General features: G+C 47.0%; 1 protein-coding gene across 1 annotated transcript in view; it reads right to left on the bottom strand.

The window, feature by feature from the left end:
- UMODL1 (uromodulin like 1) overlaps positions 1 to 14,519 on the bottom strand; it is a 76,067-nt gene extending 61,548 nt beyond the window's left edge. Inside the window, exon 1 of the mRNA XM_056858408.1 lies at positions 14,364 to 14,519. Coding sequence (XP_056714386.1) covers positions 14,364 to 14,454 — 91 coding nt within the window. The 5' untranslated portion in view covers positions 14,455 to 14,519. The remainder of the gene's footprint in view (positions 1 to 14,363) is intronic.
- Between the last annotated feature and the right edge of the window lie 1,536 nt (positions 14,520 to 16,055).

Below are 16,055 nucleotides of genomic sequence, written 5' to 3'. Positions count from 1 at the left end.
GGTCTGGCACTGGGGGGTCCAGTTGATTTTGGCTGAGGGCAACGTGGCAGCACTGCCTTTCCCCTTAGTCTTAAGGAGATCCGTGATGGGGAGTGCGATTTGAGCGAAGTTGGGGATGAATCCCCTGTAGAAGTTAGTGAACCCAAGAAATTGCTGAACCTGCTTACGGGTGGAGGGTGGTTCCCAAACGGTTACTGACTGCTCCTTGTCAGGATCCATGGTAAGTCTATGGTGCGAAATTATATAGCCCAGGAAGGTTAATTGTTTTTGGTGAAATTCACACTTAGACACCTTAGCATAGAGCTGATTGTCTCTGAGGCGTTGCAATACTTCCCTCACCAAGGCAACGTGTTCATCCATAGTTTTAGAGTAAATAAGAATATCATCCAAATAAACCACCACGCCCCTATACAACAAGTCATGTAGGATCTCATTAATGAATTGCATAAAGACCCCCGGGACCCCTTTTAATCCGAAAGGCATCACTAAGAATTCATACATGCCAAAGCAACTGGAAAAGGCAGTGAGAGGTACATCGCTCTCTTGAATTCTGATTCTGTAATAGGCTTCTACCAAGTCAAGTTTCATAAAAATACGCCCTTCCTTTAATTGTCCCAAGAGATCTGAGATCAGAGGGATGGGATAGGCATTGGACTGGGTGACTGCATTGAGTTTTCGGAAGTCGATGCATAAGCGCAAGTCACCTGTCTTTTTGCGCACAAAGAAGGCAGCGGCCGAAGAAGGGGCGGTAGATGGCCGGATAAAACCTCTCGCTAAATTCTTGTCCAAGAATTCACGTAGCACAGTACGTTCGGTAGCACTCATGGGGTAAATCTTACTTTTGGGCAGTTTTTCATTTCCCACCACTTCAATAGCACAGTCTGTCTGGCGGTGGGGAGGCAGTACATCACATTCCTGTACATCAAAAATGTCCGAAAAGTCTTGATATTCAACAGGTAATGGAAAGGACAAGGGGGGGGGGTCTGAGACTAAAGCTGAGGCTGACGGAGGTGCAACAGCTACCTCGAAACGGTGTTGATCGCAATTAGGATCGGATAATTTTATAGTTCCAACCCCCCAGTCAATACAAGGGCTGTGCCCTTTGAGCCAGTTAATTCCCAATACCACATCATATCTGATAGGGGCTATGGTAAAGTCAATTTGTTCCCAGTGGTGGCCGATGCCCATTGCCAACCCGCGAGTGTGATGATCCACTGGGGCCCCCTTTAAAGTCGCTGTCATCCATCTGGGCGAACTGGATGGGAGCTGGCAGGGGCTCTGACTTGGCTTTGAGTGCTTTGAAAGCGGTTTTGTTGATCAGGGAGCGGGCACACCCAGAGTCTATGAGTGCTTTAACTTGTAACTGGGGGCCCCCTTTATGGCGCTGTAATACTACGTCCACATACACAGTCTCTTCGACTTCACTCACCTTCACCGGAGCTTTGGGTTTTGCAGGAACAGCTGCGAGGGTCTCGTTGCATATAAGCCCACTTCAATATCTCAGGATGTAAGGCTTCCCGGAAATTATGTATTCGGGTAGCCTCGGTCCAGTCCACTATTTTACTAGCGAGCCTTTGGAATTCGTCTGCGAATTCTCGCACTGGCGTAGAGCCTTGTCGAAGTTGCAGGAAGGCTGCCTTGGCCTTTTCTCCCAGGAAAGGGTCCTCAAAACGGCATTGTAATGCTCGCATGAACTCGTTGAGTGAACGTATGGATCGGGCTCGAGTATTGAACTGGAGGACCATCCAGTCAGCGGCTTTTCCCGTCAAGAGGGAGGCAGCGAAGCGCACCCAGCTGTCCTCGGTGGGGAAATGTTGTCCCTGTTCCCACATATAACTGTCCACTTGGTGTAGGAAACAGGGCAGGGCTTCCACTGAGCCGTCGTAGGTCACTCTCAACCGAGGTTTCCATTGTACGGGAAGGGGCTCTGGCAGCTACCCTGGAAGTGGCAAAACCGGTGCCCCTGGGGCCGGTAAAACCGGCGCTCCGGGAGCCGGCAAAACTGGTGCTCCGGGAGCCGGCAAAACTGGTGCTCCGGGAGCCAGCAAAATTGGCTGAGCTGGCACCAGTTGGACTGGGGTGGTTTGAGCTTGTTGTAAACGTTCATTTTCTCGAAGCAATTGTTCCATTTGGTCCTGCAGACGGGCCACATGATCATTCAAGTCCCGGTTTTGGCCCCGCAAGAGACGCATCTCATCCCCATCTCGTCTCGTCCCCATCTCGTCTCGTTCCCCCCGTGTGTCAGGACTGGCTGACCTGGAGACCAGTAGCCCAGTGGGGTCCCTCATCATACAGGTCTTCCTCATCCAAGAAGTCCATCTCAGTGAAGCGGCCTGCACGCCGACGTGTGCGTTGTGCGTCACGAGATGGACCAAAACTCAGGGGAAATGAGGGGATAAATCCGAATCCAGTGCTGTCTCTGTAACGCACGTCCGTGAGCACGCGGGCTCGAGCGGCTGCCAAACATTGCTCCTCTTCTTGCGCAGCCCACGCCCGAGCCACCGCTGCATCCACAGCCTGCAACTGTTCCTCGGCTCGCTGTCAGTCTGCGAGTACTTGGTCGGCCTCGAGCTTGGCGGCAATCGCCGGAGTGACGATCGGGAGGGCTTCATTCTCCAAAAGCATAAGGAGTTCAGAGGAATCTGTTAGGTCCAATGACGGTTGAACCCGAACTGCCAGAGCAGCAGCGTCTGCTCCAAACTCAGGGGTTAAAAGTTTCGTGAGGTCAGCCACCGTGGCTGTGGTCGAGGTCAGTCCCACAAACAGTAAGGCTGTCTGGGCCGCTACATCCCATGCTTCCTTCAAGCACAAGTTGGGATCAGGAGCTGTTGGGGCCGGAGTCTCCGCCGTCCGTGATCCCACCATGGATAGGGGCGGAATGGGGCAGATTGGGGCCACTACCGGTTCTTGTTGTTCCTCATGTACAGTCAACCCCACTAACAAACGGGTCAAGGTTGTTAAATCCTCCTGCACCAGTCGAACTTCCTCTACCAAACCGTCCAGTATGCGGAGTTCGTGCTGGGCACTTTGATCTGCGTCGGGATCCATCCAGGGGGTCGTGTCAGCCAGGCGACGCCACTGAACTCGAATGAGTACAATCAGGCGATTGATCTCCGCATCCATCCGGAGTGCCTCAGCAAGAATGTCATCTAGCAAGGAAGGGTTGTCAGGGTACTCGTCCGACGGTTCCAACGGAGGGTACCAAGGTTCAGGACCCTCCAGGGTTTCGGCCAGAAACCCTCCACCCAGGGAGCATTGCCTCTACTCCCACCCAGGACCAAGGCGAACCTTCCGGGGCTCCAGCCACAGCCAATTCACTCAGAGAGCACGTCCTCTGCTCCAATCCAAGATCCCGGCGAACCCTCCAGGGCTCCAGCCAGGCAGGGAAAAAATGGAGAAGGATTCATGCCAAAATGTAAGCACTTGTCCCCGTGGTAATCCCACAAACAGCATCCACAGACAATGAGTCCAAAAGAGAGCTGATTTATTGGAAAACATACAGGTATGCAGAGCCTACAGTTACATTGGCACGAATGGCAATTGGGAGCACAGGGTAGGTCTATAAGGGAAAGTATTAGTCACAACAGGTCAAGACGCCCCCCCCCTCTACTGAGGAGCTGTTCCCACGGGAGATAGCTCTGGAACAGGAATTCAGCAGTTAGCAAGTTCGTGTGAGGAACTGCTCTATTATGTTCGGTCTGCTATGTTTCTGTTCGTTTCTGTTTCGCCCATACAAGCGGCGGGGCAGACCTTGCTGGACTCTGGTTCAGGCTTCAACTGTAGGAACCCTTGAGTAGGCCTCCTCTGGAATGTACCATCTGCTCACCGCTCTGCTCTCCTCATTCCCCCCTCCTTTCCCCGACCTTGGCTTCTGCTGAGATGCACTAACGAGCTTCTGAGTACTTTGATGTCTATGCTAGCTTCCTTATCACGACTTTCTAAAAACATGTAACCGACATCTGCAATGTAGAATTGTTTATAGTCTCACCCTTTGGAAAGAGCGGGCACTTGCAGCTTTGACCCTGACATGTAAGGACTGAGTTCTACCTGATGATTTCCAATAAACTTACCTGCTTCTGCATGGACGTCTGAGCGAGTGATTTTATGGAGATTGCACAGGGGGGCTGGCAAGCCTTACATTAAGCTGCAAGTCTTTGCCCCAGTTTCCTGCTCCTGTACCACGCTTGGACAGCTATGGCAGGCAACGGGGATGACAAGAAGGAGGAAGACAGCACTGTACCCACGAAGCCCGATCCTAGCCCCTCGGAAGGGAAGTCGACTGGGAAGACGCCCAGTGGAGCCGACTCTGGATCAGGTCTGGGTACTAAACCAAAGAGTACCAGGTTGAGTACCTGGTTGGAGTCCCCTCGAGATTGGTCGCTCTCGAGGGATGAAACGCGGGCTCGGAGAACTATGGTTCCCGGCGTCGGGTTCAAGGATGATCTGGCCAGGAAAGAAGCGCTTCTACTACACCAGATGGAAGAGGAACGCCAACAGTGGCAGGTAGAGCGGCAAGACTTGCTGGAGCGGATGGAGGCTATGAACACTGTGATGCTGGACTTGGCCCAAACCTTGGACGATTTACGGGTGAACCCGCCGCAGCCTCCTGCCGCACCGGCGGACAGGGGGCAGCCTGTGGCTCCCGCTCCGCCGCTCCGTCTTGCCCCGCCGGTACCCCGAGACTTAAAAGTCACCTTTGATGGGTCAAGTGACCAGTTAACGTTTTTTATGGTTCAAGTGGATATTTTTATGAGGGAACAAGCTCAGACCTTCTCCTCGGATGAGTCGAGGGTCCAGTATGTTGCATCCCTACTTCAGGGTGAGGCGGCCGCCTGGATGGTACTGCAGTATGAACTCTGCTCCCCTGTTCTGCGAAGTCTCGATGCCTTCATGATAGCCCTCCGGCATCGGTTCGAGGACCCGCACCTGGGTGAGAGGGCTAAAACTGCCTTGCTACAATTGCGCCAAGGGACTAAGTCGGTGGCGCAATATGCAAGCGAATTCCAGTCACTTTCAAGTAAGATTTTGGACTGGAGTGAGGCCACTAAGGTGCAGTATTTCCGTGAGGGTCTGAACCCGGACTTGCAGCACTGGGTTTTCATGCAAGGTAACCCTCCCGATGTGGAAGGTTGGGTTTGGCATGCAGCCGACATCGAAAATCGAAAGCAACTACTGCTTTTGTCCAGACAGCGTACGGGTCGAGAGACCAAAGTCCGTGAAGACAGGCCAGGTGGTCCGAAGGACTCCCGTCTCCCCTCGGGGGGAGGACTGTCAATGGCGGAATGCCGCAAACGCTTTGAGAGCGGAGCCTGTCTCGTTTGCGGAGGTAAGGGGCACTTTGCTTCTCAGTGCCCTTCCAGGCCCGGACGCCCGGGACTGCCCTGACCGGCAGCGGCTGAGCCGGAAAAGGCACCCGCAGAGGGACAACCGCGCCGCCACAGTGGCGCACCTAGAAGACGGAGGGCACCTTCGGCTCTACAAGCGCAATCCGACCCTGGAGCATCGAAAGCTGCTGGTCCATCGGGACCACGGATTACAAATGAAACCTTGGACTCATCGGAGTCACGGATTACAAATCCCGAATTCACTTCTTCCAGCGACGAGGAGACATGGGATCAGGCGGCAAAAAACGCTGCCGGTCTGCTGTAAAAGGGGCTCCTCGGCAGACCGTTCCGGACCTTGTGCAGGGAGCTCCGATTTTGGTAAGCGATCAAGACAATGTTTATGTAAAAGTTACCCTCGCAAGGCCCAAAGGGAGACCTGTGGGGGAAGTAACGGCCCTGGTTGATTCGGGCTGTTCTCGCACCTTGATTAGTGAGGAAGTCACCCAACTGTTGCGGGTGAAAAGAGTGCGATTACCCGAACCCATCCGTTTTTCTCAAATGGACGGTAGTGATTTCAAAGGGGGCCTGGTTACTCACCGCACGGCCCAGTTGTTAATGGGCATGAGGGAACATTGGGAGCGACTTCATTTTACCATTGCTCCCATCAAAACTTCCGTCGTGCTGGGAATGAACTGGTTGTTAGGGCATAACCCTTCCATAGACTGATTGAACGAACCCTCACTTTTCCCCGCACCTTGTGTGAGCGCCACGATAAGGAAACAGTACTTAAGTGCCGGGCGGCTACCCTCATGGAACCCCCACCACCCGAGACTGTCAAGTCCCAGCTCCCTAGCGAGTATGCTCAGTATGCCGATGTGTTTGATGTGCGGGAATGTGACGAATTACCTCCTCACCGCGATACCGATTGCGCAATCGAAGTGGTGGGGGATGGCAAGCTGTCAAAAGGGAAAATTTACCCCATGAGCCCTAACGAAAAGGCGGTGTTGCAGGACTATTTGGACACTAATTTAGCACTGGGTTTTATTCGTCCCTCCAAGGCACCATATTCAGCTCCCGCCTTCTTTGCCAAGAAGAAAACAGGGGATTTAAGACTGTGTATAGATTTTCGTAGACTGAATGCAGTCACTCAGTCTAATGCATACCCCATCCCTCTCATTCCAGACCTACTTGCACAATTGAAGGAGGGCCGGATTTTCACCAAACTGGATCTGGTGGAAGCCTACCACCGAATCCGGATACGAGAAGGGGACGAACCGAAAACTGCTTTTTCTTGTTGTTTTGGGATGTTTGAATACTTAGTGATGCCCTTTGGACTTACAGGGGCTCCGAGTGTGTTCATGAAGATGATTAATGAAGTGCTACATGATTTATTATTTCGCGGAGTGGTGGTTTATTTGGATGACATTCTCATTCATACAAAAACCATGGAAGAACATGTACTGTTGGTGCAGGAAGTGCTGCAACGGTTGCGTGACCATAAGCTGTTTGCTAAAGTTTCCAAGTGTGACTTTCACCAACCTTCCCTCACCTTTCTAGGGTATGTCATTTCCCACCAGGGCTTGGAAATGGATCCCGACAAGGTTCGGGCAGTGGTCGAGTGAGACACCCCCATTACGCGTAGACAATTACAACAATTTTTGGGTTTTGCAAACTTCTACCGAAATTTCATCCCAAACTTTGCTCGAGTGGCGCTCCCTCTTACTTCGCTCTTGCGCACGAAGGGGAAAGAGGTGGCTGCTACGTTGCCTTCAGCCAAATTACAGTGGATCCGATTGCCAGCAGGCGTTCGACACGTTCAAGCAGTTATTTACGTCTGAACCCGTTCTCATTCATCCAGACTGTGAAAAACCTTTTGTAGTCCAAGTGGATGCTTCTGACGTGGCCATGGGGGGGGGCGCTACTGCCGCGGGACAAGAACGGCCAGTTAAGGCCGTGTGCTTATTTCTCAAAGAAATTCTCCCAATCTGAAATAAACTGGGCCATATGGGAGAAGGAGGCAGCAGCTGTAAAACATGCTCTCACTATTTGGAGACATTTCCTAGAAGGGGCGGAGATTCCGTTTGAGGTCTGGAGCGATCACAAGAATCTGGAGGCCTTAAAGGGGACTAGAAAATTGACGGCAAAGCAAATTCGTTGGGCGCAGTTTTTTGCTAAGTTCCGGTTTGTCCTAAAACATGTGCCTGGCAAGGACAATTCTTTGGCGGATGCCTTGTCTCGCCTTCCCCATTATCAAAATGACTTTGATCGGCCGCTCGAGTCTTTATTTACCCCTGAGCAGTTGGGAGAAGTGTCGGGGTTGTCTGTTACCACCCGTTCCCAGGCTTGAGTTAAGATCTCCGCTCCTCTGCAAGGAGTCCCGGAAGTTTTCCAGCTGCGGCTGAAGGAAGCCTCACAGTTGGAAGAGAGGGGGCAGACCCTGCCTGTGAACCTTACTCAACAGGGGGATTTTTGGCTTCAGGGGAACAGACTTTACGTACCTGAGGCTTTGAGAAAGGAGGTGTTAGAAATGGTGCATGGGGCCAAGCTGGCAGGACATTTTGGGTTTGCCAAGTCATTGCATTTACTGCGGCGTCAATTTTGGTGACCAGGTATGACAGCTGATGTTGAACTGTTTGTGCGCAGCTGCCCCACCTGCGCCACCGCAAAGAAACGCATGGGGAAACCCCCGGGTCTTCTTAAACCCTTAGAAACCCCGACTATGCCTTGGGAAGTCATACCTATGGACTTTATCACCAATCTGCCACCAAGTCGGGGTAAAACTGTTTTGTGGGTGATAACTGACTTATTTTCCAAACAGGTTCATTTTGTTCCATGTGCTGGATTGCCCTCAACTCAAAAGTTAGCACGGTTGTTTGTTAATCACGTGGTGAAACTACATTCTGTTCCACGGAAGGTCCTCTCCGACAGGGCCCCCCAATTTGTAGCCAAATTCTGGAGGGCTTTTCTGAAAGTGATGGGGGTAAAAGAACAAGGTTTGTCTTCAGCCTACCATCCTCAAACTGATGGTCAGACCGAACGTGTAAATGCTGTTGTGGAATGTTATTTACGGTGTTATGTAAATTACCACCAGGACGATTGGGTGGACCTGCTGCCTTTTGCTGAATATGCCTATAACAACGCCCCTCATTCCTCCACAGGTTTCAGTCCCTTTCAAGTGGTATATGGAAAGGAGTTTGGTCCCTTTGGTTCCACTACCATTACACCCGAGATGGAAGGGGTGCAAGGGGTTCAAGACTGGGTGCAAGTGGTGCAAACAACCTGGCCCTGGTTGCAAAAGAATCTGGAAAGGGCAAAACGCAAATACAAAGACCAAGCCGATAAACATCGGTCTCCTGGGTGGGAACTCAAGGTGGGCGATCAGGTGTACCTCTCCACCAAGAATCTACGGTCGCTTCGGCCTTGTAAAAAACTCAGTGACAAGTATGTAGGTCCTTACCCTGTCACCCGAGTGATCAATGACGTCACAGTGGAGTTAGCTCTCCCCAAGTCATTGCGAGGGGTGCATCCGGTCTTTCATATCAGTTTGCTCAAACCGTACGTTGCGGCCCCTCAGTTCCATCCTCAACCCCAGCCTGAGGTTCCTACGGTAGTGGGGGGAGAAATGCATCTCGAAGTGTCTAAGGTTTTGGATTCTAAACTGAAGAAAGGGAAGTTGTTTTATTTGGTTTGCTGGAAACATCTGAGCCTCGCCCAGGACGAATGGGTGGCAGCTCCCCATGTGGCGGCCTCCCGCCTGGTGCAAGAGTTCCATAATGCCTATCCCGACAAACCGCGTCCGGAGGAGTCGGGGTAGGGGGGCCTTAAGGGGGGCAGAATGTGAGGAACTGCTCTGTTAAGTTTGGTCTGCTATGTTTCTGTTCGTTTCTGTTTCGCCCGTACAAGCGGCGGGGCAGACCTTGCTGGACTCTGGTTCAGGCTTCAACTGTAGGAACCCTTGAGTAGGCCTCCTCTGGAATGTACCGTCCGCTCACCGCTCTCCTCTCCTCATTCCCTCCTCTTTTCCCCGACCTTGGCTTCTGCTGAGATGCACTAATGAGCTTCTGAGTACTTTGATGTCTATGCTAGCTTCCTTATCACGACTTTCTAAAAACATGTAACCGACATCTGCAATGTAGAATTGTTTATAGTCTCACCCTTTGGAAAGAGCGGGCACTTGCAGCTTTGACCTGACATGTAAGGACTGAGTTCTACCTGATGATTTCCAATAAACTTACCTGCTTCTGCATGGACGTCTGAGCGAGTGATTTTATGGAGATTGCACAGGGGGGCTGGCAAGCCTTACAGTTCGGCCTTGAGAGGCACCTGGTGGAATTGAAACTAAAACAGCCACAATCTGACAGGCTGCTTAGAGCTGTGGAAAGCAGGCCTGACACATTTTGCAACCTTCTTCATCTTTATATACTAATTCAGGACACAAACTAGGATGTGCATAAATGAAAACTTTAGTTTTGGTTTTAGCTGATGAAATAAACGCTTGACCTAGTGATTTCTTTTCCAAATATTTTCTATCTTTTTTCGAGATGTGAGTTTCTTGTAGGCAAATTAACGTATATTTTTGTTTTTGTAAAAGTTTAAAAATCCTTCCTCTTTATTTTTTCGTTCAGTCCATTAACATTCCATGAAATTACTTTAGCCATGATGATTCTTTAATGTGAAATAGCAATCTTATAATCTAGTTCCTCCATCTGCTCCCTTCAATGAGAGATCTTCTTGTTCTTCCTCCTCTAGTTCACTGGAAGGAGCATCCGCAAAGTCTCTTTTATATTTCCTCCAGAACTCTCCAACATCTTGTAGTGAAGTAATAGTTGTTCTGACTCCTTTGTACATGAAAGTCAACCCTTGTGGTTAAAATCTGTATTTTATTCCATTTTCCGTAGTGTTGCAGTGAAATCTTTAAAGATATTCCTTTTAGCCATCAAGAGTCTTGGTATATCTTTAAGAATTATTAGAGTCATTTCCCCTACCATCATTGGTTTGTCATAGTGAAGTTTCATGATTAAATCTTTCATCCTAATATCATAAAAGGTGATCATCACATCCCTTGGTTTAGTCTTCTTCAGCCTTGCCGGTAGGGGAATCCTGTAGATTCTATTCACTGCATGGTCCAGTTCTTTTTCATCAATTTGGGTTAATTCTGCCAAGTTCCTTATCAATGAATCTCTGGAGTCACCTAGATCTTCATGGAGATTACGCAAACGTAGATTAGATTCTACCCACAGATCTACTTGATAAGGTCCGTGCTGCTTAATCTGATGTTTTATCTTAATAGAAAGTTTTCTGTTTGATGGGGGGGGGGGAATACTTAATTCCCATTTATTTTGCTGGCTAGGTTAAACTTTTTAGTCCCTGTAAGATCAAAGGGATTCTTGGTACTCACTAGATTTCGGAGAGTGAGGTATTTCTTCGTTTAAAAAGTTGATAAGCTGGTAATAGGTAATGGAGGTCCAAGCTAGTAGCCAAAAAAAACTCCCACGCCGATGCTTCTCCCCTCAATGCCTAGCAGGACAGCATCCACACCTCCGGGGGACTTAATTAAGCTCCCTCAGAGAGTATGGGAGTCACACCACTTTCTTCAGGCTGCAGAGGAATTCCTGCATCCCGGTCCACTTTTTAGAACCGGGTTGGAGTGGTATTTACCACTCCAATTCGAGCGTATTTTGGATTCCCTTGGGAGCTCTCCCAAGAGACATATGCTGGGACTAGCTCAGTTACCGGAAGTTCGAAACCCCTTTATTTTTGGATCCATATCTCCCCAGTGCTGTAAGAGCTGCACCGGCTCCCTGTTTCCGGGCACTATTCAAAGTGCTGGTTCTTACCTTTAAAGCTCTCAGTGGCTTGGGAACAGGATATTTGGGGGACCATCTCCTCCTACGGTCCATCCCCTCAGCTGAGATCCTGCTTACAAGCCTTGGTCTATGTGCACCAACCTTCAGAACTGAAGCAGGTGGCAGCCAGAGAGGTTTTTTTCTATGGTGGCACCCCACCTGTGGAATGCCCTTCCCCTTCATGCCCACCTGGTGCCTACATGCCTTTTGTTTAGGCACCAGGCCAACATATGTCTGTTTACCTAGGCTTTTAAGTAAGGGACTGGGTTTTTAACACCATTTTGTAGTCTGGTTTTATCCTGGAAAATGTTTAAGACCCATTTTGTACTGCTCCATCTGCTGGTTTTGAATGCTGGGTTTTAATAATGTTTATGTTTTTATTATGCTTTATTTTGTAAGATATCTTTGTAAAATACCTTCACTCTAATATGTATTCCAAGATTGGGGGGCACCATTGTTTATTTTGCTAAGATGCCAAGTGGTACTTCTCTCTTTGGGTCCTGGCACTATTAGATCCTGATACTAACAACAGTAAGGAAACTGCAAATCCCCTTTGATCAATTTGAAGAAATAACTGAATGAAGTTGGCCCATTTTATCTCCCAATTGAGGTGTTGGCTCTCATTCTGTATCTGTAGGCAAATCTCATTTTAAGCGTAGCTTCATCAGTCCTTTGACTTCTACCCTACACACAAAGCCCAGCTGTAAACTGAGTTTGAGGATTCCTCTGAGAGCCAAACTGTAGCCTCACAGTCTTATCCCCCTGAGCAGAGTTGCTAAGCACAATGTTCAGCAAATTGGCAATCTCTGCTCCTTAGCTCCAAATCACAAGGATTAGATTGCCATTAGACTAATTAAAATGTGTTTTTGTTGAATGGCTTTTTACCAACTAGTAAGTTTCCACTAAGACCATAAGAAGACAATTATAGTTGTGTTGTTATTTTTAATCATCAGTTGATTGTTGCCTTTGCAGGACCTTTTCCACCTTTGCATCAAATATATTTATGACAATTAAAACTGTTACTGTACCAACTCGCAACAGAAGAAATGTTTAAAGCTTGTTTCCCTGTTGTATTTGAAGCAGAGATAATCACAGTTACTACCCTAAAACTCAATTTCTTAGCAATGTCTTTACATCACCGGTTCTTGTAGGTTATCAGGGCTGTGTGACCGTGGTCTTGGTATTTTCTTTTTTGATGTTTCGCCATCAGCTACGGTAGGCATCTTCAGAGGAGAGACACTGTCCTTCACAGCTGCTTGTGAAACGTCAAAAAAGAAAATACCAAGACCACGGTCACACAGCCCAGATAACCTACAAGAACCGATGAACTCTGACTGTGAAAGCCTTCGACAATATCTTTACATCACATTCATGGTTGTTTGTGCAAACTTTATGGCTCATTCAGCTTACAATCCTGCCAGGTTGTCGTTTGTTTTTTTAAACCCACTGACTGTACATGAATTTAGCGAGCAAGCTGTCGGATAATACAAGGTATCTATTGTGAAAAGCAAATGCACATACTTCCTGCATGTATATGAGTACAGCTGTTTGTAAGAAAGAGCCAATGTACATTCACTTTACAAATAAAGCCAAGAAGCAGAACCTGGATAAATGTGGAGTTTAAATCACACATTCAGCTATACATGCATTGAACATAACATAAGAATTACTTAACACAAAAAAAAAAAGAAAATCACAGAAGGCTGCTGACTGCCCATGAATCTTGAACCTCACTCACCTCAGACAGCCACTGAACACTGTCCCTACTTTCTTTTTAAACTAGCATGCATGTTTTATAACTACATTTCCCCCTGCATTTCCTCATCTCTCCCCACACCCTCACCTTGGCAGCTGCAATTGTTCCTATCCTGTGAAGGAAGACCCACTTTATTTATTTATTTATGTAGTCTAAGGGGGGAAATTAGCATTGTAGAGTACCTTTTTAAAAAAGAAAAGAAAGGAACTGTATATCAATACATGATAGACACTCCAAAGACTACAACTATTTTAGGAGGAACTCTGCCAAAATGGGTCAGTTTCATCATCCAGCAGTGGATGATTTCTTCTGGCTTTGGATTTATACTTTAACACATGTTCATCCATCCAACTCTTCCTTTTACCCCCCTATCAATTTCCCATGTGTTTCTACTGTACAGTACCACAGGTTGCTTAAACACTTTAAAAAGTTGGTTCTTCTCTGCTTTGTTATTCTGTTATGAATATTTTCTTGTATAAAATTCAGTGTTTAGTAGATTAGGTGTTAAAAGTCAGTTTAGCATGCTGCTGGCTGGCATTTCAGACTTTTTATTCCGGGACAAACTAGTAATGATGAGATCTGAGAACACCAAGAAAGCAAGCTCAGCTTTGTTACTCTGAAGCCATACTTTATAGACCAGTAAGAGTCACACAGTCCCAACAGCCTTGTTTTCAGAAGTGATCTAATTAGAATTCATGGATAACTGTATTATTTGTTTCACATGGGAAACAACTTCCACTATTTGAAAACCAGAAAAAAGAAATTCTAAAATGCAAATATATTTAAGTAATCTGCAATAATAGGCTAGTGCTTAAGTACTGAAAGCAGTGATAACAGATATGTACCATAAGGGGATGCTTTTTTTGCATATTTTAACCCATACACAGCTTATTTTATACATCCTCGTCCAAAGCTTCATTCACTCCCATTCACCATTTCCTCTCTAGAATGTATTTAGATGCACTTGCTGGCTAAGTTCCTGGTTTTCTATATTCCTTACCCCTGCTGTGAATACAGTCCCTTGTCCCTCTGTTTCATGGCAGGAAGGAATTTTATAGACACCAGAGGTTGAAACAAAATACATCCACACACAATTTCCACTATGATAATGACACCCCAGCAGTAGCCCCAATGAAAATGGAGCCCTTCTCTGTACACACTAAGTAGTTCCCCACTTCACACATCTTTTACTGCCTTTACTGTCTTATCAAAGCTGTTCCTATTTGTCACTTAGAATCCTTCTCAAAAACAACACATAGCCCAAACCAGCATACTTAATCCACAATCACCAGTGGGTTCTGGAAATGACAAGCATTGTGTTAGATTGAAATAAATGGCCCTCAGATTTTTGAAAAGCATTCTGTGTCTCTTCAAAGTTAAAACGCTGTGTGAAGATAAACCAACACAGTTGTGCTATTAAAGTGTATTGTTACTTACCTGTAAATGTGTTCCCAATTTCCTGCCCTGCACTGGTGCAGAAGGTGAAGATAGAAGCAACAATGATCCCAGACACTGAGATCCTTGTCATTTTTGCAATCTTTCGGTTCCCAGGGAACAAAGTAGCTGTTGGTATTGCATCCAGGCTTTAGGAAATAAAAGAGAATTCTCTTGCCTTTCTGTTCTGTATATGAGTAGAATAACTGGTCTGAGAACAAAGAGAGATTCTTCCCTGTGTAGGTTCATTAATGCTTTCCCTATGGATTACCTGGATCTCAATTACTAGTCCTGGTCCTCAGCAACCTGATGTAGTTATTTACAGAATTTCACCAATCACTGCTCAGGTTGCAAAATATTGTGCAGTAGCAATGAAGCTACGTCGCCTTAATGTACATCCTTAATCTGTGGAAATGTAAAATTGGGTGATTCCTAATTTTATTGGCCTTGGTTGTAAACATCTACTCTGTATGGTCAGTTTCTGTTTTACCTGTTTTATCTGGCATACTAGCTGCAAATAAAATTATGTATGCATTTATTTATTTATTTATTATTTACAGAATAACAACTGATTAAACCACACTTACTTGGAGCCATGTTCCACTGAAGTCAATTGGACTTACAACTAAGTACTTAGCACTGGGACTCCAGACGAAAAACCAAGTGGGGGGGAGTGAAAATGGGATGCATGGGGAGCTTCAATCCCCACCCCCACTTGGGGGGGGAAGGGATGTGAGCTGTAGTAGAAAGCTAGAATGTGCTGGGTCACTGGAGGAGACTCCACTGGGTGAGAAATGAGATCATGAGAGCAGGAAAGACGACAATACAACAGATGTAAAGGTGAACACCTCATGTTCTAAGGCAATGCTTTCACACATTATAGTAACCTATGATGTCTGCGTGTAAACTCATGAAGTGGCATGGCATCATCATACTCTATGGAATGAAAAGAGCAAGGTGATGCTATACAATTAGATTGCCCCAATCACTTTATTGGGACTACTGCAAGTTGCATTGTTTTGGGATTTAATCTAGAAAAAACAGCACCTTGGTGTCAACCTCTTCTTAGGATAAGCAGCTAAACATAACGTGGTTTACACCAAAGTGTTTTCATTTATCTAAACCAAAAAAAGGACCTGTATTTAAACAGATTTAGTATGTGAACTGAAATTTATACTCAAGTTATACTTTTTATTGTCAAGTCACATCTGACTTATGGTGAACCCTGGTGGGGTTTTCAAGGCAAGAGATGTTCAGAGGTGGTTTACCATTGCTGGCCTCCACGTCACCACCCTGGTATTCCTTGATGGTCTCCCATTCAAATACTCACCAGGGTTGACCCTGCTTAGCTTCTGAGATCTGATGGGATCAGGATAGCCTGGGCTAACCAGGTCAGGGCCAAGATATACATACAGTCTGTACAAAAACACACTAGTGTTGGTATATGCTGTCCTAAGTATTTAAGTGCTGTTACATTAACTTTAGGTTGCAGCACCCAATCACTGAAATAGAGAGAACTAGCTGTACCATCATTCAATGTTATTATGTTGTTTAAGTATTGCCTGTAATCATTTAGTCTCTGTTTTGCCTGTAGAATTGACCCAGCAGGAATTGGGAATGGGCTTTGGACTCACATACTCCCCTCATACATGTCTTCCCTGCTCCTTAACCTTTTGAACAAACTGGAATTGCTGT

The sequence above is a fragment of the Euleptes europaea genome, chromosome 12, assembly GCF_029931775.1.
Source record: "Euleptes europaea isolate rEulEur1 chromosome 12, rEulEur1.hap1, whole genome shotgun sequence".
Taxonomy (NCBI): Eukaryota; Metazoa; Chordata; class Lepidosauria; order Squamata; family Sphaerodactylidae; genus Euleptes; species Euleptes europaea.
This window is presented reverse-complemented; position numbering and strand designations above follow the sequence as displayed.